Source organism: Bombina bombina, chromosome 6 (genome assembly GCF_027579735.1).
Source record: "Bombina bombina isolate aBomBom1 chromosome 6, aBomBom1.pri, whole genome shotgun sequence".
NCBI classification, from domain to species: domain Eukaryota; kingdom Metazoa; phylum Chordata; class Amphibia; order Anura; family Bombinatoridae; genus Bombina; species Bombina bombina.
Window position 1 is genome coordinate 711,301,422 of NC_069504.1, and position 25,722 is coordinate 711,327,143.

Genomic DNA, 25,722 nt, shown 5'->3' on the forward strand with positions numbered 1-25,722 from the left:
AATCCTACCAGGAGGGGAAAAGTTTCCCAAACCTCAAAATGCCTATAAATACACCCCTCACCACACCCACAATTCAGTTTTACAAACTTTGCCTCCTATGGAGGTGGTGAAGTAAGTTTCTGCTAAGATTTCTACGTTGATATGCGCTTCTCAGCATTGTTGAAGCCCGATTCCTCTCATAGTACAGCAAATGTCAGAGGGACGTGAAGGGAGTATCACTTATTGAATACGATGATTTCCCTAACGGGGGTCTATTTCATGGGTTCTCTGTTATCGGTCGTAGAGATTCATCTCCTACCTCCCTTTTCAGATCGACGATATACTTTCAATTTACCATTACCTCTACTAATAACCGTTTTAGTACTGGTTTGGCTATCTGCTATATGTGGATGGGTGTCTTTTGGTAAGTATGTTTTTTATTACTTAAGACACCTCAGCTATGGTTTGGCACTTTATGCATTTATATAAAGTTCTAAATATATGTATTGTACTTATATTTGCCATGAGTCAGGTTCATGTATTTCCTTCTGCAGACTGTCAGTTTCATATTTGGGGAATATAAACATCTTTTAAATGAAATTTATTTCTTACCTGGGGTTTAGTCTTTTTTTCAATTGACTACTTCTTACAAATTGCGGGCGGTATTAGGCCCGCGGGTGCGACAAATGCTTAAACTTATTGCGTCATTTTTGGCGCGAAGATTTTTTTGGCGCGAAAGAATACGTCTATGACGCAAGTTCGTCATTACCGGCGTCATACTTGACGCCGAGACCTTTCACACGGTTGCGTCATTAGTGACGCGAGTGTTATTTCCGGTTATTTTTTAGCGCCAAAAAAGTTTAGTTACGTTGTGCGTCATTCTTGGGCCAAACTTTTTCTTTATTTCAATACCCCATTGATGTTTGCCTCTTGATTTTTTCAATATCAGAGGGCTATGCTATTTGCATTTTTTCCCATTCCTGAAACTGTCATAAGGAAATGGATAATTTTGCTTTATATGTTGTTTTTTTCTCTTACATTTTGCAAGATGTCTCACTTTGATCCTGCCTCAGAAGCTTCTGCTGGAATTTTACTACCCGACATCGGTTCTACCAAAGCTAAGTCATTAGTTATAAAATTGTAGAAATTATATCGCCGAATGTCATTTGTAATAGATGTTTTGATAAACTTTTACATGCAGATAATGTGTCCATCAGTAATAGTACATTGCCAGTTGCAGTTACTTCAACTTCTAATGTGCATAATATACCTGTAAATTTTAAAGATTTTATTTCTGATTCTATTCTGAAGGCTTTGTCTGCATTTTCATCTTCAAATAAATATAATAGGTCTTTTTAAAACTTCTCATTTAGTTGATGAAATTTCAAATGACCAACAATATGATAATTTATCCTTTTCTGATAAGGATCTATCTGATTCAGTAGATCCTCCTCAGACATTGACACTGACAAATCTACTTATTTATTTAAAATTGAGTACATGCGTTCTTTATTAAATGAAGTGTTAATTACTTTGGATATTGAGGTAACCAGTCCTATTGACGTTCAGTCTAAAATGTTTTAATGCTGTTTTTAAACCTCCTGTGGTTTCTTCCAGGGGTTTTTCCTATTCCTGATATGATTTCTAAGGAATGGAATAAGACAGGTACTTCTTTTTATTCCTTCTTCAAGGTTTAAACATTGTATCCTTTGCCAGCAAAATCTATAGAGTTTTGGGAAAAGATCCCCAAAGTTGATGGGGCTATTTCTACTCTTGCTAAAGGTACCACTATTCCTATGGAAGATAGTACTTTTAAGGATCCTTTAGATAAGAAGCTTGAATCTTATCTAAGGAAGGCCTATTTATATTCAGGTCATCTTCGCAGACCTGCAATTTCTTTGGCTGATGTTGCAGTGGCATTAACTTTCTGGTTGGAGAATTTAGCGCAACATAAATTGGATTCTGACATATCTAGCATTATTCGCTTACTGCAACATGCTAATCATTTTATTTGTGATGTTAGATCCATGTCTTTAGCTATATTAGCTAGAAGAGCTTTGTGGCTTAAATCTTGGAATGCTGATATGACATCTAATCTAGATTACCATCTCTTTCTTTCCAAGGTAATAATTTATTTGGTTCTCAGTTGGATTCTATTATTTCAACTGTTACTGGGGGAAGGAGTTTTTTCTGCCTCAGGATAAAAAACCTAAGGGTAAATCTAAGGCTTCTAACCGTTTTCGTTCCTTTCATCAGAATAAGGAACAAAAACTCAATCCTCCCCCCAAGGAATCTGCTTCCAATTGGAAGCCTTCCTCAAATTGGAATAAATCCAAGCCTTTTAGGAAACCAAAGTCAGCCCCCAAGTCCGCATGAAGGTGCGGTCCTCATTCCAGCTCAGCTGGTAGGGGCAGATTAAGGTTTTTCAAGGATATTTGGATAAATTCTGTTCAAAATCAATGGATTCAGAGCATTGTCTCTCTAGGCTATCGAATAGGATTCAGAGTAAGACCTCCTGTGAGAAGATTTTTTCTCTCACGTATCCCAGTAAATCCAGTAAAAGCTCAGGCTTTCCTGAAGTATGTTTCAGACCTGGAGTCTTCAGGGGTAATCATGCCAGTTCCTCTTCTGGAACAAGGTTTGGGGTTTTATTCAAATCTATTCATTGTCCTAAAGAAGGAAAATTTATTCAGACCAGTTTTGGATCTGAAAAGTTTGAATCGTTATGTAAGAGTACCAACTTTCAAGATGGTGACTATAAGGACTATTCTGCCTTTTGTTCAGCGAGGACATATGTCCACAATAGACTTGCAGGATGCATACCTTCATATTCCGATTCATCCAGAACATTATCAGTTTCTGAGATTCTCTTATCTAGACAAGCATTACCAATTTGTAGCTCTTCCATTTGGCCTAGCAACCGCTTCAAGAATCTTTTCAAAGGTTCTGGGTGTCCTACTCTCTGTAATCAGAGAACAGGGTATTGCGGTGTTTCCTTATTGGACGTTATCTTGGTACTAGCTCAGTCTTTACATACTGCAGAATCTCACACGAATCAACTAGTGTTGTTTCTTCGGAAACATGGTTGGAGGATCAATTTACCAAAAAGTTTCTTGATTCCTCAGACAAGGGTCACCTTTTTAGGCTTCCAGATAGATTCAGTGTCCATGACTCTGTCTCTAACAGACAAGAGACGTTTAAGATTGGTCGCAGCATGTCGGCTCCTTCAGTCTCAGTTATTCCCTTCAGTGGCTATGTGCATGGAAGTTTTAGGTCTCATGACTGCAGCATCGGACACAATCCCCTTTGCTCGTTTTCACATGAGACCTCTTCAGCTTTGTATGCTGAATCAATGGTGCAGGGATTATACAAAGATATCACAATTAATATCCTTGAATCCCAATGTACGACACTCTCTGACATGGTGTATAGATCACCATCGTTTGATCCAAGGGGCTTCTTTTGTTCGTCCAACCTGGACTGTGATCACAACAGATGCGAGTCTTTCAGGTTGGGGAGCTGTTTGGGGGTCTCTGACAGCAAAAGGGGTTTGGAAATCTCAAGAGGCGAGATTACCAATAAATATTTTAGAACTCCGTGCAATTCTCAGGGCTCTTCAGTTCTGGCCTCTACTAAAGAGAGAACCGTTCATTTGTTTTCAGACAGACAATATCACAACTGTGGCTTATGTCAATCATCAGGGTGGGACTCACAGTCCCCAAGCTATGAAAGAAGTATCTCGGATACTTGCTTGGGCGGAATCCAGCTCCTGTCTAATCTCTGCGGTGCATATCCCAGGTGTAGACAACTGGGAGGCGGATTATCTCAGCCGCCAGACTTTACATCCAGGGGAGTGGTCTCTCCATCCAGATGTGTTTTCTCAGATTGTTCAGATGTGGGGGCTTCCAGAGATAGATCTCATGGCCTCATCTAAACAAGAAACTTCCCAGATACCTGTCCAGGTTCAGGGATGTTCAGGCGGAAGCAGTGGATGCGCTGACACTTCCTTGGTGTTATCAACCTGCTTACATCTTCCCGCCTCTAGTTCTCCTTCCAAGAGTGATTTCCAAAATCATCATGGAACAGTCTGTTGTGTTGCTGGTGGCTCCAGCATGGCCACACAGGTTTTGGTATGCGGATCTAGTTTAGATGTCCAGTTGCCCGCCTTGGCCACTTCCGTTACGGCCGGACCTACTATCTCAAGGTTCGTTTTTCCATCAGGATCTCAAATCATTAAATTTGAAGGTATGGAAATTGAACGCTTAGTTCTAAGTCAGAGAGGTTTCTCTGATTCAGTGATCAATACTATGTTACAAGCTCGTAAATCTGTCTCTAGAGAGATTTATTATAGAGTTTGGAAGACTTACATTTCATGGTGTTCTTCTCATAATTTCTCCTTGCATTCTTTTTGAATTCCTAGAATTTTGCAGTTTCTTCAGGATGGTTTGGATAAAGGTTTGTCTGCAAGTTCCTTGAAAGGACAAATCTCCGCTCTTTCTGTTTTATTTCACAGAAAAATTGCTATACTTCCCGATATACACTGTTTTGTACAGGCTTTAGTTCGTATTAAGCCTGTCATTAAGTCAATTTCTCCTCCTTGGAGTCTTAATTTGGTTCTGAGGGCTTTACAGGCTCCTCCATTTGAACCTATGCATTCTTTGGACATTAAACTACTTTCTAGGAAAGAGTTGTTCCTTTTGCCTATCTCTTCTGCTAGAAGAGTTTCTGAGCTATCTGCTCTTTCTTGTGAGTCTCCTTTTCTGATTTTTCATCAGGATAAGGCAGTTTTGCGGACTTCATTTAAATTTTTTACCTAAGGTTGTGAATTCTAACAACATTAGTAGAGAAATTGTTGTCCCTTCTTTATGTCCTAATCCTAAGAATTCTTTGGAGAGATCCTTACATTCTTTGGATGTGGTAAGAGCCTTGAAATATTATGTGGAAGCTACTTAAAATTTCAGGAAGACTTCTAGTCTATTTGTTTTATTTTGTGGTCCCAGGAAAGGTCAGAAAGCTTCTGCTGTTTCCTTGGCTTCTTGGTTGAAACTTTTGATTCATCAAGCTTATTTGGAGTCGGGTCAAACCCCGCCTCAGAGAATTACAGCTCATTCTACTAGATCAGTCTACTTCATGGGCTTTTAGGAATGAAGCTTCAGTTGATCAGATTTGCAAAGCAGCATCTTGGTCCTCTTTGCATACATTTACTAAATTCTACCATTTTGATGTATTTGCTTCTTCGGAAGCAGTTTTTGGTAGAAAAGTTCTTCAGGCAGCTGTTTCAGTTTGATTCTTCTGCTTTTTGATTTAAGTTTTTTTCTTTCAAAAGTGAAAATAACTTATTTTTGGGTTGTGGATTATTTTCTCAGCGGAATATGGCTGTTTTTTGTTTTATTCCCTCCCTCTCTAGTGACTCTTGAGTGGAAGACTCCACATCTTGGGTATTGATATCCCATATGTCACTAGCTCATGGACTCTTGCCAATTACATGAAAGAAAACATAATTTATGTAAGAACTTACCTGATAAATTAATTTCTTTCATATTGGCAAGAGTCAATGAGGCCCACCCTTTTTATGGTGGTTATGATTTTTTGTATAAAGCACAATTATTTCCAAATTTCCTTGGTTGATGCTTTCTACTCCTTTCTTTATCACCACACTGCTTGGCTATTCGTTAAACTGAATTGTGGGTGTGGTGAGGGGTGTATTTATAGGCATTTTGAGGTTTGGGAAACTTTGCCCCTCCTGGTAGGATTGTATATCCCATATGTCACTAGCTCATGGACTCTTGCCAATATGAAAGAAATGAAATTTATCAGGTAAGTTCTTACATAAATTATGTTTTTAGAATAGCAACTCCTCTAGCAATGATTTTTTTTTTTTTTTTTACCTTGTGGAAAAATATATAATGCATCATAACCCCGAGTGGAGTGTGAAGGAAACGCAGGGCACTGCATGTGGGCACTCTGATTGTACTGCGTCCTGAGATGGAGGAATGAGCCCAAAAACGGCGGGAAGATAACACCGCCCATCGTGGGCGTCACATTACTCAATCTCCTGGTCGCCATTAAGATCTATAGATGTGGCACCGGGAGATATAAAAGCTAAGCCCAATGTAAAAAATTGAAGCCGAGATTGCTACCGCATGTCAGGTAGCTCAAACTCCACAATAAAACGGTCCTAAAAACCACACAAAAACTCTTACCACTGTTTGTTTAAATGTTAAAGTAACATTATCTTTTGTGCCCAGTGACTGCCAAAAAAACTGTGCTGTCGTAGGATCCCCTCCCCTATATAAGTCTAGGAGGGTAATGTCCTAATACAAGAGATTTCTCTCTTCAAGTGTCCCACTTCCTGAGGTTCCCAGACCAAGAATAAAAAGTTGGCACTTACCTTACATCTGCCCGACAGCAGGGCAGCTCAGCAGGTTTAGGAGGTCCTCTTCCTCCCATAGCCCTGTGGAAAATCATAAGCCTGAGTTAATTAAGCTTAGGCTGTCAGGAAAAGGGCAGCATAATTGTATAGGAGGCGCAGTGAGAATTATGTCCCACCAGTTCCTATTGCTTTAAAGCTACCAAAAGCTCTACTGAAGAGACTAAAATAGACTACGGCTACACCCTAGAATAAAGCAGCACTCTCTGGCACTACTTTAAAAATAATAAACTCTTGATTGAAGAATCTTTTCTAACACCTCACTTTACCTGCTCCGATCACCAACGTAGGCAAAGAGAATGACTGGAGTGGGAGGGGAGGAGCTATATAACAGCTCTGCTGTGGTGCTCTTTGCCTCCTCCTGCTGACCAGGAGGCGTAATCCCACGAGCAAGGATGAAATCTGTGGACTCATCGTGTCTTTAAAAAGAAAAGGTATTTTAACAAAACAAGTGAAATGTAAAGTTTGATGAATGAAAGTGCCCGTTTTTAAAAGGATTTTTAAAAACCGGGCACTGATTCAAACTGGACATTCACTTTAAGTACCCCTAACAGTCCTGATTTCCTATCTTAACTAGAGCACAAGTGAAATAATCAGCTGATCTGTAACCATGGATACTAAGAAGTCAGGAAAATCTGGCCTATTAGGGGTACTTGAGGACTGGCGTCAAACACTGGCCTGATTACGCAGCTAACTATAGTCTTTTTAATAGGGGGAACAAACATCATCAGATTATAACTCAGACATTCTGTTAGGAACTTCAAACTACCAATCAATTTCTCATTCCACAATCAATATCTGCGTCTGCGAAAGGGATCCGATATTCTGTTTACAACACAATGCTGATCCCAATCTCCAGGCTCTAATTCACGGTTCAGATTCTATTCATTATGCTTTAGCTTGACAGGACTTAAATAATCACTCACCTCTATGTGCTGAAACATATATGGATGGTTGCAGATCTTTCTTAATTGCATAATAGTGTTCATGAGGGTCTTTGTGCCACCTTTTCCCTGTGAAAAAAAAGTTACTCATATTATATGTACTGATCATGTTAACTTAATAGAATTTAGACTTCTCTGGTAAAGCAAAGACAATATTAAATGCTTCTTTGTCAATGACCCTCAAACTGTGGTTGGACACCTTAAAAGGATATATATAAAAAAAATCTCTTGTGATTCATAAAGATCATACAATTTTACAAAAGTTTACAATTTACTTCTGTTATTAAAATGCTTTGTTCCCATGGCGGTCTATTGAAGAGATACATAGGCAATAGTGCTGCAAATCTGCTGCCATATAATGCTCCAGACATGTGCACGCTTCTGAGATTTATTCAACAAAGGATACCAATAAAACATAATTTATGTAAGAACTTACCTGATAAATTCATTTCTTTCATATTAGCAAGAGTCCATGAGCTAGTGACGTATGGGATATACATTCCTACCAGGAGGGGCAGTTTCCCAAACCTCAAAATGCCTATAAATACACCCCTCACCACACCCACAATTCAGTTTAACGAATAGCCAAGAAGTGGGGTGATAAAAAAAGTGCGAAAGCATATAAAATAAGGAATTGGAATAATTGTGCTTTATACAAAATCATAACCACCACAAAAAAGGGCGGGCCTCATGGACTCTTGCTAATATGAAAGAAATGAATTTATCAGGTAAGTTCTTACATAAATTATGTTTTCTTTCATGTAATTAGCAAGAGTCCATGAGCTAGTGACGTATGGGATAATGATTACCCAAGATGTGGATCTTTCCACACAAGAGTCACTAGAGAGGGAGGGATAAAATAAAGACAGCCAATTCCTGCTGAAAATAATCCACACCCAAAATAAAGTTTAACGAAAAACATAAGCAGAAGATTCAAACTGAAACCGCTGCCTGAAGTACTTTTCTACCAAAAACTGCTTCAGAAGAAGAAAATACATCAAAATGGTAGAATTTAGTAAAAGTATGCAAAGAGGACCAAGTTGCTGCTTTGCAAATCTGATCAACCGAAGCTTCATTCCTAAACGCCCAGGAAGTAGAAACTGACCTAGTAGAATGAGCTGTAATTCTCTGAGGCGGAGTTTTACCCGACTCAACATAGGCAAGATGAATTAAAGATTTCAACCAAGATGCCAAAGAAATGGCAGAAGCTTTCTGGCCTTTTCTAGAACCGGAAAAGATAACAAATAGACTAGAAGTCTTTCTGAAAGATTTAGTAGCTTCAACATAATATTTCAAAGCTCTAACAACATCCAAAGAATGCAACGATTTCTCCTTAGAATTCTTAGGATTAGGACATAATGAAGGAACCACAATTTCTCTACTAATGTTGTTGGAATTCACAACTTTAGGTAAAAATTCAAAAGAAGTTCGCAACACCGCCTTATCCTGATGAAAAATCAGAAAAGGAGACTCACAAGAAAGAGCAGATAATTCAGAAACTCTTCTGGCAGAAGAGATGGCCAAAAGGAACAAAACTTTCCAAGAAAGTAATTTAATGTCCAATGAATGCATAGGTTCAAACGGAGGAGCTTGAAGAGTCCCCAGAACCAAATTCAAACTCCAAGGAGGAGAAATTGACTTAATGACAGGTTTTATACGAACCAAAGCTTGTACAAAACAATGAATATCAGGAAGAATAGCAATCTTTCTGTGAAAAAGAACAGAAAGAGCAGAGATTTGTCCTTTCAAGGAACTTGCGGACAAACCTTTATCTAAACCATCCTGAAGAAACTGTAAAATTCTCGGAATTCTGAAAGAATGCCAAGAAAAATGATGAGAAATACACCAAGAAATATAAGTCTTCCAGACTCTATAATATATCTCTCTAGATACAGATTTACGAGCCTGTAACATAGTATTAATCACAGCGTCAGAGAAACCTCTTTGACGAAGAATCAAGCGTTCAATCTCCATACCTTTAAATTTAAGGATTTCAGATCCTGATGGAAAAAAGGACCTTGTGACAGAAGGTCTGGTCTTAACGGAAGAGTACACGGTTGGCAAGAGGCCATCCGGACAAGATCCGCATACCAAAACCTGTGAGGCCATGCCGGAGCTACCAGCAGAACAAACGAGCATTCCTTCAGAATCTTGGAGATTACTCTTGGAAGAAGAACTAGGGGCGGAAAGATATAGGCAGGATGATACTTCCAAGGAAGTGATAATGCATCCACTGCCTCCGCCTGAGGATCCCGGGATCTGGACAGATACCTGGGAAGTTTCTTGTTTAGATGGGACGCCATCAAATCTATTTCTGGAAGTTCCCACATTTGAACGATCTGAAGAAATACCTCTGGGTGAAGAGACCATTCGCCCAGATGCAACGTTTGGCGACTGAGATAATCCGCTTCCCAATTGTCTACACCTGGGATATGAACCGCAGAGATTAGACAGGAGCTGGATTCCGCCCAAACCAAAATTCGAGATACTTCTTTCATAGCCAGAGGACTGTGAGTTCCTCCTTGATGATTGATGTATGCCACAGTTGTGACATTGTCTGTCTGAAAACAAATGAACGATTCTCTCTTCAGAAGAGGCCAAAACTGAAGAGCTCTGAAAATTGCACGGAGTTCCAAAATATTGATCGGTAATCTCACCTCCTGAGATTCCCAAACTCCTTGTGCCGTCAGAGATCCCCACACAGCTCCCCAACCTGTGAGACTTGCATCTGTTGAAATTACAGTCCAGGTCGGAAGCACAAAAGAAGCCCCCTGAATTAAACGATGGTGATCTGTCCACCACGTTAGAGAGTGTCGAACAATCGGTTTTAAAGATATTAATTGAGATATCTTTGTGTAATCCTTGCACCATTGATTCAGCATACAAAGCTGAAGAGGTCGCATGTGAAAACGAGCAAAGGGGATCGCGTCCGATGCAGCAGTCATAAGACCTAGAATTTCCATGCATAAGGCTACCGAAGGGAATGATTGTGACTGAAGGTTTCGACAAGCTGCCATCAGTTTTAGACGCCTCTTGTCTGTTAAAGACAGAGTCATGGACACTGAACCTATTTGGAAACCCAGAAAGGTTACCCTTGTCTGAGGAATCAATGAACTTTTTGGTAAATTGATCCTCCAACCATGATCTTGAAGAAACAACACAAGTCGATTCGTATGAAATTCTGCTAAATGTAAAGACTGAGCAAGTACCAAGATATCGTCCAAATAAGGAAATACCACAATACCCTGTTCTCTGATTACAGACAGAAGGGCACCGAGAACCTTTGTAAAAATTCTTGGAGCTGTAGCAAGGCCAAACGGCAGAGCCACAAACTGGTAATGCTTGTCCAAAAAAGAGAATCTCAGGAACCGATAATGATCCGGATGAATCGGAATATGCAGATATGCATCCTGTAAATCTATTCTGGACATATAATTCCCTTGCTGAACAAAAGGCAAAATAGTCCTTACAGTTACCATCTTGAACGTTGGTATCCTTACATAACGATTCAATATTTTTAGATCCAGAACTGGTGTGAAGGAATTCTCCTTCTTTGGTACAATGAAGAGATTTGAATAAAACCCCATCCCCTGTTCCTGAACTGGAACTGGCATAATTACTCCAGTCAACTCTAGATCTGAAACACAATTCAGAAATGCTTGAGCTTTTACTGGATTTACTGGGACACGGGAAAGAAAAAATCTCTTTGCAGGAGGTCTCATCTTGAAACCAATTCTGTACCCTTCTGAAACAATGTTCTGAATCAAAAGATTGTGAACAGAATTTATCCAAATTTCTTTGAAAAAACGTAACCTGCCCCCTACCAGCTGAGCTGGAATGAGGGCCGCACCTTCATGTGGACTTAGAAGCAGGCTTTGCCTTTCTGGCTGGCTTGGATTTATTCCAGATTGGAGATGGTTTCCAAACTGAAACTGCTCCTGAGGATGAAGGATCAGGTTTTTGTTCTTTGTTGAAACGAAAACGATTATTAGCTCTGTTTTTACCCTTAGATTTTTTATCCTGTGGTAAAAAAGTTCCTTTCCCACCAGTAACAGTTGAAATAATAGAATCCAACTGAGAACCAAATAATTTGTTACCCTGGAAAGAAATGGAAAGTAGAGTTGATTTAGAAGCCATATCAGCATTCCAAGTCTTAAGCCATAAAGCTCTTCTAGCTAAAATAGCTAGAGACATAAACCTGACATCAACTCTGATAATATCAAAGATGGCATCATAGATAAAATTATTAGCATGCTGAAGAATAATAATATCATGAGAATCATGATGTGTTACTTGTTGCGCTAAGGTTTCCAACCAAAAAGTTGAAGCTGCAGCAACATCAGCCAAAGATATAGCAGGTCTAAGAAGATTACCTGAACACAGATAAGCTTTTCTTAGAAAGGACTCAATTTTCCTATCTAAAGGATCCTTTAAACGAAGTACCATCTGACGTAGGAATAGTAGTACGTTTAGCAAGGGTAGAAATAGCCCCATCAACTTTAGGGATTTTGTCCCAAAATTCTAATCTGTCAGACGGCACAGGATATAATTGCTTAAAACGTTTAGAAGGAGTAAATGAATTACCCAATTTATCCCATTCTTTGGAAATTACTGCAGAAATAGCATTAGGAACAGGAAAAACTTCTGGAATAACCACAGGAGATTTAAATACCTTATCCAAACGTTTAGAATTAGTATCAAGAGGACCAGAATCCTCTATTTCTAAAGCAATTAGAACTTCTTTAAGTAAAGAACGAATAAATTCCATTTTAAATAAATATGAAGATTTATCAGCATCAACCTCTGAGACAGAATCCTCTAAACCAGAAGAGTTATCAGAATCAGAATGATGATGTTCATTTAAAAATTCATCTGTAGGGAGAGAAGTTTTAAAAGATTTTTTACGTTTACTAGAAGGAGAAATAACAGACATAGCCTTCTTTATGGATTCAGAAACAAAATCTCTTATGTTATCAGGAACATTCTGCACCTTAGATGTTGAAGGAACTGCAACAGGCAATGGTACTTTACTAAAGGAAATATCTGCTTTAACAAGTTTGTCATGACAATCAATACAAACAACAGCTGGAGGAATAGCTACCAAAAGTTTACAGCAGATACACTTGGCTTTGGTAGATCCAGCACTAGACAGCGATTTTCCTGTAGTATCTTCTGACTCAGATGCAACGTGAGACATCTTGCAATATGTAAGAGAAAAAACAACATATAAAGCAAAATTGATCAAATTCCTTAAATGACAGTTTCAGGAATGGGAAAAAATGCCAAAAAACAAGCTTCTAGCAACCAGAAGCAATGAAAAATGAGACTTAAATAATGTGGAGACAAAAGGGACGCCCATATTTTTTAGCGCCAAATAAGACGCCCACATTATTTGGCGCCTAAATGCTTTTTGGCGCCAAAATGACGCCACATCCGGAACGCCGACATTTTTGGCGCAAAATAACGTCAAAAAAATGACGCAACTTCCGGCGACACGTATGACGCCGGAAACGGAAAAGAATTTTTGCGCCAAAAAAGTCTGCGCCAAGAATGACGCAATAAAATGAAGCATTTTCAGCCCCCGCAAGCCTAACAGCCCACAGGGAAAAAAAGTCAAATTTTTGAAGGTAAGAAAAAATGATTAAATCAAATGCATTATTCCAAATATGAAACTGACTGTCTGAAAATAAGGAAAGTTGAACATTCTGAGTCAATGCAAATAAATGTTTGAATACATATATTTAGAACTTTATAAACAAAGTGCCCAACCATAGCTTAGAGTGTCACAGAAAATAAGATTTACTTACCCCAGGACACTCATCTACATGTTTGTAGAAAGCCAAACCAGTACTGAAACGAGAATCAGCAGAGGTAATGGTATATATAAGAGTATATCGTCGATCTGAAAAGGGAGGTAAGAGATGAATCTCTACGACCGATAAGAGAACCTATGAAATAGACCCCGTAGAAGGAGATCACTGCATTCAAATAGGCAATACTCTCCTCACATCCCTCTGACATTCACTGCACGCTGAGAGGAAAACCGGGCTCCAACTTGCTGCGGAGCGCATATCAACGTAGAATCTAGCACAAACTTACTTCACCACCTCCATCGGAGGCAAAGTTTGTAAAACTGAATTGTGGGTGTGGTGAGGGGTGTATTTATAGGCATTTTGAGGTTTGGGAAACTTTGCCCCTCCTGGTAGGAATGTATATCCCATACGTCACTAGCTCATGGACTCTTGCTAATTACATGAAAGAAAGGTTAATACATTAGAAAGTTGTTTAATATTACATGCTCTACCTGAATCATGAAAGAACAATTTTATGTGTTAGGTCCTTTTAACTCCTTCTCTACCGCGAATTTCAGAGAAAATCTTGTACCGGAGAATTTTAGCATTTTTGCCATCACTCCGTTTAATGTCATTACTCAGTCTCCCAATGCAGAATTAACAAGTTCAAATCAAAGACTAGTATACGTATACCTTGTGAGCTTGTGCACATGCTCAGTAGGATCTTGTTCCCCAGAAAGTGTGTATATAAAAAGACTGTGCAAAATTTAATTTAGGAAAGTGTCTTAAACTGCATGTTCTATCTGAATCATAAGTTTATTTTGACTTGAGTGTCCCTTTAAACAATAATACCTTTTTGTATTTACCTATTCAAACTAACATTTTTAAAGTAGACCACCCAAGGTATTTATCTAGGCCCATTTTGGTATATTTCATTCTAATATTTGGCTGCCAAATACGATTAAAAAACAAAACCACACTGGGTTCTCACCAAAATGATTTACATACAAACTACTGCAGTCATAAGACAAATGGTTGTAAAAGCTTCTCTATGGTCCCCTTTGTTCAGAAATGGCTGACATGCATGGCTTTGCCATTGGTTTTTGGCCGCCAACCCACCTCCCTCTCTTCCTCCACTTTGGCAATCTGGCTTCATATGGTAAAGGAGCATGATCAGTGCTTCCTTGCCATAGGATGACAGATACCATCTGCCCCCAGCTGCAGTCTCTGATGTCTAAGCTGACAGTGGAGACCACAGTATGTACCTGTGTGGGACGTAGGTACTACAACACAGTACGCTGGGCAAAGAACTCTGACAATTGGCACAAGGGGTTAAGTATAGTAAACTAAAATTTACTAAGACTGCTGAATGTGTATATGTAAGTGTACACCCTACATTAGAAACATGTATATATCTCTATCTTAATATGCAAGATACTGAATAATACAAGATTTTTCAGCACCTATGACTGAAGTTTTTGTTTTTACATATTGTTAGTGATGGTAAACTCTCCCCTTTTTAAAAACTGATCCGGAATGTTAGTGATATTGTAGATGGAGTTTAATTTATCAGTTGTGATGGAGATACGTTGCAATATATATATATATATATATATATATATATATATATATATATATATATATATATATATATATATATATATATATATATATATATATATATATATATATATATATATATATATATATATATATATATATATATATATATATATATATATATATATATATATATATATATATATATATATATATATATATATATATATATATATATATATATATATATATATATATATAAAATTAAAATTCCCAGCACTGTCGCCCACTTTACTTTTCTATGAGCTAATGGTTAGAATTGTTCTCCAATCAATGCTCTCCCCATATGGCAAATTCGTTGTAGCTAGAGAGCTGATCGGAGAACAGTTCAAACCGTTGGCTCACGGAAAAATTGTCCATAGAAGTGGGCGGCGGAGAGCGGGGAATTTTAATTTTATATCTACATTAAAAAGTTATAGCGCTACTTAATTACAACTGATTGAACTTCAGATTTTAAAAAGGGAAGAGTTTACCATCACTTCAAGTCCAATCAAAATTTTAATCTTTTAAAAAGGACACAGGTTACATTTATACTTTCAAGTTAATTTAAAGCTTTGAACAAAAACATAAAAATGTATTCATCTGTAGTTTCTTATTTGAAGATAGACTGACCTTTTTATCTTTTTCTGACCCATCTGTTAGGAGTACACCCTTAGCCTGCATGTGTCTATACAACACACGCTGTAAGGCAGACATGTCACATTTGATCACATATTCCACCTATAAAGCAAAAAACACAGCAATGAGACAGGTACAACTATAAGCAACGCACTAACACATGGAAAGGTAATAACAACCCCAACAAAGTGTACCAGATCTAAAATCCTTACAGATACCCAAGTGAACCATTTTACCTGCTGGTTTAGAAATAAGGAAATTTATGCTTACCTGATAAATTTATTTCTTTTACGATATGAGTCGTCCACGGATTTCATCCTTACTTATGGGATATCGCCTCCTGGTCAGCAGGAGGAGGCAAAGAGCTCCACAGCAGAGCTGCATAAATAGCTCCTCCCTTCGCCCCCAACCCAGTCATTCGACCGAAGTTAGGAAGAGAAAGGAAAAGCCAAGGAGCAGAGGTGATTGAAGTTTAACAAAAATAAAAACCTGTCTTAGAAAATAACAGGGTGGGCCGTGGACTTGTCATATCGTAAAATAAATAAATCAGGTAAGCATAAATTTCCTTTTCTTTTACAAGTTATGACAAGTCCACGGATTTCATCCTTACTTATGGGATACAATACCAAAGCTATAGGACACGGATGAAAGGGAGGGACAAGACAGGAACCTAAACGGAAGGCACCACTGCTTGAAGAACCTTTCTCCCAAAAACAGCCTCAGACAAGGCAAAAGTATCAAATTTGTAAAATTTGGAAAAAGTGTGAAGAGACGACCAAGTTTCAGCCTTGCAAATCTGTTCAACAGAAGCATAATTTTTAAATGTCCATGAGGAAGCCACAGCCCTAGTAGAATGAGCCGTAATTCGTTCTGGAGGCTGCTGTCCAGCAGACTCATATGCAACACGGATGATACTCTTCAGCAAAAAAGAAAGGGAGGGAGCCGTAGCTTTCTGACCCCTACGTTTCCCATAAAAGACAACAAATAACGAAGATGTTTGACGAAAATCCTTAGTCGCCTGCAAGTAGAACTTTAAGGCACGGACTACGTCCAAATTAAGAGACGCTCCTTCTTAGAGGAGGGGTTAGGACACAAGGAACAAACAACAATTTCCTGATTAATATTCTTGTTAGAAACAACCTTAGGAAGAAAACCAGGTTTGGTACGTACCACCACATTATCAGAATGGAAAATAAGATAAGGAGAATCACATTGTAATGCCGAAAGCTCAGAAACTCTGCGAGCAGAAGAAATAGCAACCAGAAATAAAACTTTCCAAGACAATAACTTAATATCTATGGAATGCATAGGTTCAAACGGAACCCCTTGAAGAACATTAAGAACTAAATTCAAACTCCAAGGAGGAGCAATTGGTCTAAACACAGGCCTGATTCTAGACAAGGCCTGACAAAAAGAATGAACATCTGGAACATCTGCCTGATGCTTGTGTAGCAAAATAGACAAAGCAGAAATCTGTCCCTTTAAATAACTTGCTGACAACCCTTTCTCCAAACCTTCTTAAAGAAAAGAAAATCCTGGGAATCCTGACCCTACTCCATGAGTAGCCCTCGGATTCGCACCAGTAAAGATATTTACGCCATATCTTATGACAAATGTTTCTAGTAACAGGGTTGCGTGCCTGAATCAAAGTATCAATGACCAAATCAGAGAACCCCTGCTTTGATAAAATCAAGCATTCAATCTCCAAGCAGTCAGCTGCAGAGAAATTAGATTCGGATGATGGAAGGGTCCCTGAATGAGAAGGCCCTGCCACTATGGAAGCTTCCACGGTGGCAGAGAGGACATGTCCACCAGATCGGCATACCAAGTCCTGTGAGGCCACACAGGAGTGATTAGAATCACCGAAGCCCTCTCCTGTTTGATCCGTGCAATCACTCGGGGAAGGAGAGCAAAAGGGTGGGAACACATAAGCTAGGGTGAACGACCAAAGCCCAGCCAAGGCATCTATCAGTTCGGCCTGAGGATCCCTGGACCTAGATCCGTATCTTGGGAGCTTGGCATTTTAACGAGACGCCATCAGATCCAATTCTGGTCTGCCCCACCTGAGAATCAGGGTGGCAAAGACCTCCGGATTGAGTTCCCATTCCCCCGGATGAAACGTCTGCTCAAATCCGCCTCCCAGTTGTCCACTCCTGGGATGTAGATTGCCGACAGATAAGAGTGAGCCTCTGCCCACCGAATTATCTTGGATACTTCTGTCATCTCTAAGGAACTCCTTGTTCCTCCCTGATTGATGTAGGCCACAGTCGTGACATTGTCTGACTGAAAGCGGATGAATGTGGCTGAAACCAACTGAGGCCAAGCCTGAAGCGCATTGAATATTGCTCTCAATTCCAGAATATTGATTGGAAGTAGAGACTCCGACCGAGTACACACACACTGAGCCTTCAGGGAATTCCAGACTGCACCCCATCCTATTAGGCTGGCGTCCGTTGTCACTATCACCCATTAGGGTCTGCGGAAGCACGTCCCTTGGGACAGATGATCCTGCGACAACCACCAAAGAAGCGAGTCTCTTGTCTCCTGATCCAGATCTATCTGAGGAGACTAATCTGCATAATCTCCATTCCACTGTCTGAGCATGCTCAGTTGTAGAGGTCTGAGATGAAAATGAGCAAACAGAATGTCCATTGCCACCACCATCAATCCAATTACCTCCATGCACTGAGCCACCGACGGCCGAGGATTGGACTGAAGGGCTTGGCATGTATTCAGAATCTTTAACTTTCTGACTTCTGTCAAAAAGATTTTCATGGATAGAGAGTCTATTAGAGTTCATAGGAAAGGAACCCTTGTCTGTGGAATTAGTTAACTCTTTTCTAGATTCACTTTCCACCCGTGAGTCCTTAAAAAGGACAGAACCATGTCGGTATGAGACTGTCAGTTGATAAGACGCCTGGATTAGAATATCGTCCAGATAAGGCGCCACTGCAATGCCCCGCGGTCTGAGAACCGCCAGCAGAGACCCTAGAACCTTCGTGAAGATCCTGGGTGCCGTGGCAGCCCGAAAGGAAGAGCCATGAACTGAAAATGTTTGTCCAGGAAGGCAAGCATTAGGAAGTGGTGATGATCTTTGTGGATAGGAAAATGAAGATAAGCATCCTTTAAGTCAACGGTAGTCCTATATTGACCCTCCAGGATCAATGGAAGAATTGTCCGAATAGTCTCCATCTTGGAGGATGGAACACTGAGAAATTCGTTTAGACTCTTGAGATCTTAAATAGGTCGGAACGTTCCCTCTTTTTTGGGAACCACAAAAAGGTTTGAGTAAAACACCTGCCCCTGTTCCTGTTCCTGTTTTGGAACGGGACAAATTACTCCCATAGTGGAGAGATCTTTTACACAACGTAAGAACGCCTCTCTTTATCTGGTCTACAGACAATTGTGAAAGAAGAAACCTTCCCCTTGGGAAGGAATTTTTGAACTCCAACTGATACCCTTGAGACACGATTTCTAGTGTCCAGGGATCCTGAACATCTCTCATCCAAGCTTGGACAAAGAGAGAAAGTCTGCCCTCATCGGGGGCCGACCCTTCATGCTGTCTTGGTAGCAGGGGCAGGCTTCTTGGGTTGTTTACCCTTATTCCAACTCTGGTTAGGTTTCCAGGTGGCTTTGGCTTGAGAATAATTCCCTTCCTGTTTAACAGAAGAGGAAGAGGGAATTCCCTTGAAGTTTCGAAAGGAACGAAAATTACTGCGTCGTCCCCTTTGCTTAGCAGTTTTGTCCTGAGGGAGAGGAGATGACCCTTACCTCCCGTAATGTCAGAAATTATCTCCTTCAAGTCAGGCCCAAACAGGGTCTTACCTTTGAAAGGAATCACCAAGAGCTTTGATTTAGAGGACACGTCCGCAGACCAGGATTTTAACCAAAAGGCTCTGCGCGCTAAAATGGAAAATCCTGAATTCTTAGCCGCCAATTTAGCGATTTAAAAGGCGGCATCCGTAATAAAGGAATTAGCCAGCTTAAGGGCCTTAATTCTATCCATTATTTCTTCTAAAGGAGTCTCAATCTTAAGTGACTCTTCTAGAGCGTCCAACCAAAAGGCAGCCGCAGTTGTGACTGTTACAATGCAGGCCGTTGGTTGAAACAGAAACCCTTGATGAATATAAACTTTTTTAGAAGACCCTCCAACTTTTTATCCATAGGGTCCTTGAAAGCACAACTGTCCTCAATAGGGATAGTTGTAAGCTTAGCCAGGGTAGATATAGCTCCCTCCACCTTAGGGACCGTCTACCAAGAGTCCCGAACGGTGTCAGCTATAGGATACATTTTCCTAAAAATAGGGGAAGGGGAGAACGGGATACCCAGTGTCTCCCATTCCCTCGTATTAATTTCCGAAATCCTCTTGGGGAACCGGGAAAACATCGGAATAAGAAGGAACCTCTAAGTATTTGTACATCTTACTCAATTTTTCTGGCGGAACCACAATCGAGTCACAGTCGTCCAGAGTCACCAAAAACGCTCGTAGCGAAAGGCGGAGGTGTTCAAGTTTAAATCTGAAGGACATGACGTCCGAATCTGTCTGGGGTAAAGCACTTCCTGAGTCAGACAGTTCCCCCTCAGACAGGGCCTCCCTATCCCCCCAATTCAGAGCCCTGGGAAGGTATATGGGAGATAGCCATTAAGGCATCAGAAGCTGCAGGGACCACGTGGGCCTCTGTCCTGCTGCGTTTGCCTTGTAACACTAGCAACTTAGATAAAACTTCTGTAAGAGTGGATGACATAACTGCAGCCATATCCTGCAGAGTAAATTAAGCAGATGCCGTTGAAGAGCATGGCGTCACCTGTGCAGGCGTTAATGGCTGTGACGCTTGGGGAGAAAGATGCAGCATACCCCGAGTTTCATCAGTCTGAGGACATTTATCAGATGTATCTTTATTAAAGAATTTTTTTTCTTTACACTGTAAAGCCCTTTCAATGCATGAGGGACAAAGTGTAACAGGGGGTTCCACAATGGCATCTAAACACATGGGGCATGTACTCTGTTCAAGGTCATCCATTTTGATAACCCCAAAAAAAAAAAAAAAAAAAAAAAAAGGGCAAGCTTGGTCAAAATCACTGATAATAATTGTGGTAATAATAAATACTCTGCGGAGTACTGTCTCTTTAAGGAACTGCTATCTTAAAAATATGGCACCATTTAAAAATAAAAAACTCTTGATCGAAGAATCTAAACTAACACCTCACTTTACCTCTTCCTATCACTAACACAGGCAAAGAGAATGACTGGGTTGGGGGGGGAGGGAGGAGCTATTTCTGCAGCTCTGCTGTGGAGCTCTTTGCCTCCTCCTGCTGACCAGGAGGCGATATCCCATAAGGATGAAATCCTTGACTCGTCATATCTTGTAACAGAAAACTTCTTTACCTTTATGTCAGCAATCTATAAAGGAGATTTTCCGGTGGTATCCCTACCTATACTGAAAGATTCTGTACTTAAAGGGACAGTATACTATAAAATTATTTTTCCCTTAATGTGTTTCCAATTACTTTTTTTTTTACCAGCTGCACCATATAAAGTATCCGAGATTTGTTTTTTAAGGTTTGTGTATATGAATTAGCCAATTTAGTGTTTTGAAGCCACAACCTAATAAAAACTTAAATTATGCTTACCTGATAATTTTCTTTTCTTCTGTACGAGGAGAGTCCACAGCTGCATTCATTACTTTAGGGAAATACAGAACCTGGCCACCAGGAGGCAAAGACACCCCAGCCAAAAGGCTTAAATACCTCCCCCACTTCCCCCATCCCCCAGTCATTCTGCCGAGGGAACAAGAACAGTAGGAGAAATATTAGGGTGAAAAAGGTGCCAGAACGAAAACATTTTTTTAAGGCCGCCTACAGAGGAAAGAGAAAAAAAAAAAAAAAAAAAACACGGGCAGGGAGCTGTGGAGTCTCCCAGTACAGAAGAAAAGAAAATGATCAGGTAAGCATAATGTAAGTTTTTCTTCTTAAAGAGTCCACAAGCTGCATTCATTACTTTTGGGAAATCAAATCAATACCCAAGCTTAGAGGACACTGAATGCAAAATGGGCGGGAACAAAAATGCGTCCCATTCTGATGGCACCTTAACCTGCACAACCCGATTCCCGACAAAAAACTACTTCAACAGAAGCAAACAAAACATGGAGAGGACAAGGTAACTGCCCATCAATTAGAACCATAAGGATCCCTGTTGGCGATCATTCGTAAATTCTGCACTCCACTGAGCACAAAGGCCTCTGAGGAAACAAAAGTCCCACTTGACAGAAGCACACAAAATTAAACCCACTCTCTGATCAATGGCAAGGGAAACCCACTCCCCACACCACATTCTCCTTAACTAAAAGGAAAGGAAGAATCGGAAAAGAAGATCCGAAAGAACCTCCAGAAACAATCCTTGAAGATTCAAGGACAAAACAGAGAGAGAGGCCCCCTAGCTTAACTCAATAAAGAGCGGACTAGCAGGCTGCAAGAGGACAAAGCCCTGTAGGGAATACCCTACTGACGGAGGAGAGCAAAGAAAGGAAATATTCCAGACCACCGCCTACATGGATCCAAAAGGTACCAATGTAAAACCTAAACCAGAACCGAAGTCCCGGAAGGACAAAAGTAGAACAAAACCATCTTACCATAGACAGTTATCTGGTACAGAGAAACTGAACATCAGTAGGTCCAAAAAAACACAGGAGCAGAACAGAAACAGAATAGTAATAGCCGCAGGCTTCCATCGCATAGGCAGTCAGACTAAACGTCAAACCATAATAACTAGGAAAGGAACAAGAGAGGGGAAAAAAAAAAAACTCTGAAAGCAGGGCGGACCAACTCTCCCCTCCCCCACTAGAAAAAGGGGAAAGGGAGGACAACACCCTGACCAATAAGGAAGAACCAACTACCCACTAAGGGAAGGTTCCCGAGTAAGGTCTCTCAACCTAAGGAAAGTATCACTCAGGAGACAAAATACATGGTCAATGCCCAAAGAAAGCAGTCAGAACTCCTGACCCCTACACCGATCAAACCGACTACCACAGAAGCGACTGGCAAGGTCTAAAGGACAAGAGAGATTAAAAGAATCCCAGCATTGACAAGGCCCGGAGATCAGATAACGAATCTCCAGCCACGATTTCCAATGGAAAGAGGCACCAACACCCAGAGAGACTAGCTTGGGTTCCAGGATACCTATCCTTACTTCACCTCAGAAACCCTGAAGGGAGTGTACACTTCAGACAAGAAAAACCCTCCATCCACTGAACTCCTAGAGTCAGATGAGGAAAAACTACCTCCGGAGGAGCCAACTGGAAAGGTGCAGTAGACCAGATCCTTCCAAATAGAAGGAAAACGAAGAAGCCCAGGAATACTCCAGCAGAGAAAATCTGAGGAAACACTTCCTCCATCTCTCCAAGAGAGAGAAAAAGAACTGCCCAGTAGGAATAAGGAGAGTTCCCCAGGCCCGGGAAACCAAAACTGCTACCGGACATATCAATTAAAATCTAGAAAACAGATTAACCATAATGCCCAGTCAAAGACAAGGGCTAGGTTAAAAATCCGGACACCCAAAACCAGGAGCCGGATCAAAAAGCCAAAACCTTGCGGAACAACCACAAGTTACACTGTCTGGAAACAAAATTGCACCAGAGTTTATGCAATCAATGCCAAACCCCCATGGGGTCTTTAACTCTAATCTCTCAAGATGTATCCCAGTGACTGTTCACTCAGCCCCAAAGCACTTCTAGGATAACCAATATAGTTTTCCCTAAGACCCCGAGGGAAATGGGGGGGGGGGGGGAGAGAGTAGAGGGCTATCTCCACAATCCCACTTTGAACAAGCCCATTTGTCCAACGTGGGAAGTGCCTTATGCTAATGCGTTAAACATTTATGGAAAAGAAGCATAATATGGCACACTAAGAGGGAGGGAGTCCACAGAGTAATGGTGTGTGGGGAATGTGGTGATTAAAACATAGCTTTTATTAAATTAACTGAATTAAAAAAAAAAAAAAAAGAGAGAGTGGACTAAACCACCGTTAAAATTAGATACTTAAAAAGGTGTAAAACTAAAATGAATACACCCGCTCCACTCACAGCAAAAGGTACAGTGATTAGTTTGTACCTGTTGTGGTGCAACACTAGCTGTAAACTATAGAACTGCTCTTTATCAAAATGAAACAAGTAAGGGGTAATGATAGGCTAGAGGATACCTATATGTATATGGTCAGAAATCCACAAATTATATTATCATATTTAACCTTAAACCTTAGTTTATTGCTCCGGGATATAGGTTCAACATTCCTGGGTATGTAGCTGTTGCATCTATTTGACCCTCCTCCGCTATTGCCCAATGAGGATAACAGGTTATCAGGTAATAAGATAAACTCGTAAACTATAGGGCTGTGGCTTTTGGTAGGTAGTAGTCAAAGTAATAAGCAGTAGATTACCCACCCATCAGAGATCAACAAAAAGCCAGCATTTGAGTTACCAATTCCCTGGTCTGGTACCTCAAGACTAACGGTGCAAACAACGAAAGTGCCCAGTTACAATAACCAATTACCCCAGTTCTATATTAGAGCAGTGCCTTAGAGGCCAACAATTAAGCTAAGTCGAAGCAGCGAGAGAGCAGTGCGAACGCCTGACGTGCGTTTCGCAACTGCTTTTTTCAGAAACAGTAGTTGTCCAAAAAAGCAGTTGTGAAACGTGCATCAGGCGTTCGCACTGCTCCTCTCTCGCTGCTTTGACTTAGCTTAATTGTTGGCCCCTAAGGCACTGCTCTAATATAGAACTGGGGTAATTGGGTATTGTAACTGGGCACTTTCGTTGTTTGCACCGTTAGTCCTGAGGTACTAGACCAGGGAAAAAAGCTGCTGGCTTTTTGTTTATCTGATGGGTGGGTATTCTACTGCATATTACTTTGACTACTATCTACCAAAAGCCACAGCCCTATAGTTTACGAGTTTATCTTATTACCTGTTATCCTTATTGGGCAATAGCGGAGGAGGGTCAAATAGATGTAACAGCTACATACCCAGGAACGTTGAACCTATATCCCCTGAGCAATAAACTAAGGTTTAAGGATAATATAATTTGTGGATATCTGACCATATACATATAGGTATCCTCTAGCCTATCATTACCCCTTACTTGTTTCATTTTGATAAAAAGCAGTTCTATAGTTTACAGCTAGCGTTGCACCACAACAGGTACAAACTGATCACTGTACCTTTTGCTGTGAGGAGCGGGTGTATTCATTTTAGTTTTACACCTTTTTAAGTATCTAATTTTAGCGGCGGTTTAGTCCACTCTTATTCAGTAATTCAATAAAAGCTACGTTTTAATCACCACATTCCACACACACCATTACTCTGTGGACTCCCTCCCTCCTAGTATGCCATATTATGCTTTTCCATAAAATTTTCTAGGATAACACCTACAAAGTCCGAAGACAAAAGGAGCCAAGAGAGATCAGAACTCCAACCTTGGAAATTAATCCCCGATTGAGAGAATGACAGTCTCTAAAGATCCAGTTTGGATCAACCCTGGAAAACCTATAGCACAAGGAATTAACGAATGAACAAACATCCTAAAAACTCCTAGCAGGCGACGGCAAGAGAGACTGCATAAGAATCCCCCAGATCCCCAAGTATAAGGATCAAAAAGGAAACTGCAAGGAAAAAGCGTTCCCGAAGAACCGGGTCTCCTCAACCAGATGACCGGAAGTCCTACCCCAAAAGGCAAGGGGAAGCAAAAAGAACAGGAATCCTCAAAAAGAGGAGAGAAGCACTGGCGATGGAGATCTTACAATAGGACAATTCGATCCACAAAGGAGTACCAATAGAGGGGAACAATCACCCCATACACCAGGTACTGAAGATCTCCAAGCAGTCATCTGGTTCCCCCTCAGAAAAGAGGACTCCAGCTCCTGTCCAAAGGACCTCAGGAACTACAAATATACTGCCACAGCAGGATTCGTAAACCCAGCTAGCCATGCAAGCTATGCAGGGACAAAAAACACTTAGTATTGAGTACGAACCAACGTCGGATGGCCCACAATGAAATGGAACTAGGTGAAATGAACTAGGAGCAGCATGACATCTAGGAAAGAAGGGCCTCCTATAACTTGTAAACACAAGAAAACAACCTCTTAACAAGAAGTAAGCAAACTTAGTACCCAAACAGGACCAGCCTGTTGTCAAAGATGCAACATGTCCGATATAAACTTCAAAAAGAACTGAGTGAACTAGTACCCAACCAGGACCAGCCTGATATCCAGGGTACAACCGAACTGTTCAAGTGTCAACTGAAATTTCTAAACCCTAGCAGGGCTAGACTTAAACGACAGACAAACAAGCT

The 25,722-nt window shown here is 40.4% G+C and overlaps 1 protein-coding gene across 1 annotated transcript in view; it reads right to left on the reverse strand.

Moving 5' to 3' along the window:
• Positions 1-25,722, reverse strand: part of SMARCA4 (SWI/SNF related, matrix associated, actin dependent regulator of chromatin, subfamily a, member 4) — a 293,213-nt gene that overhangs the window by 172,139 nt on the left and 95,352 nt on the right. Inside the window, 2 exon segments of the mRNA XM_053719399.1 lie at positions 7,336-7,422; positions 15,378-15,485. Coding sequence (XP_053575374.1) covers positions 7,336-7,422; positions 15,378-15,485 — 195 coding nt within the window.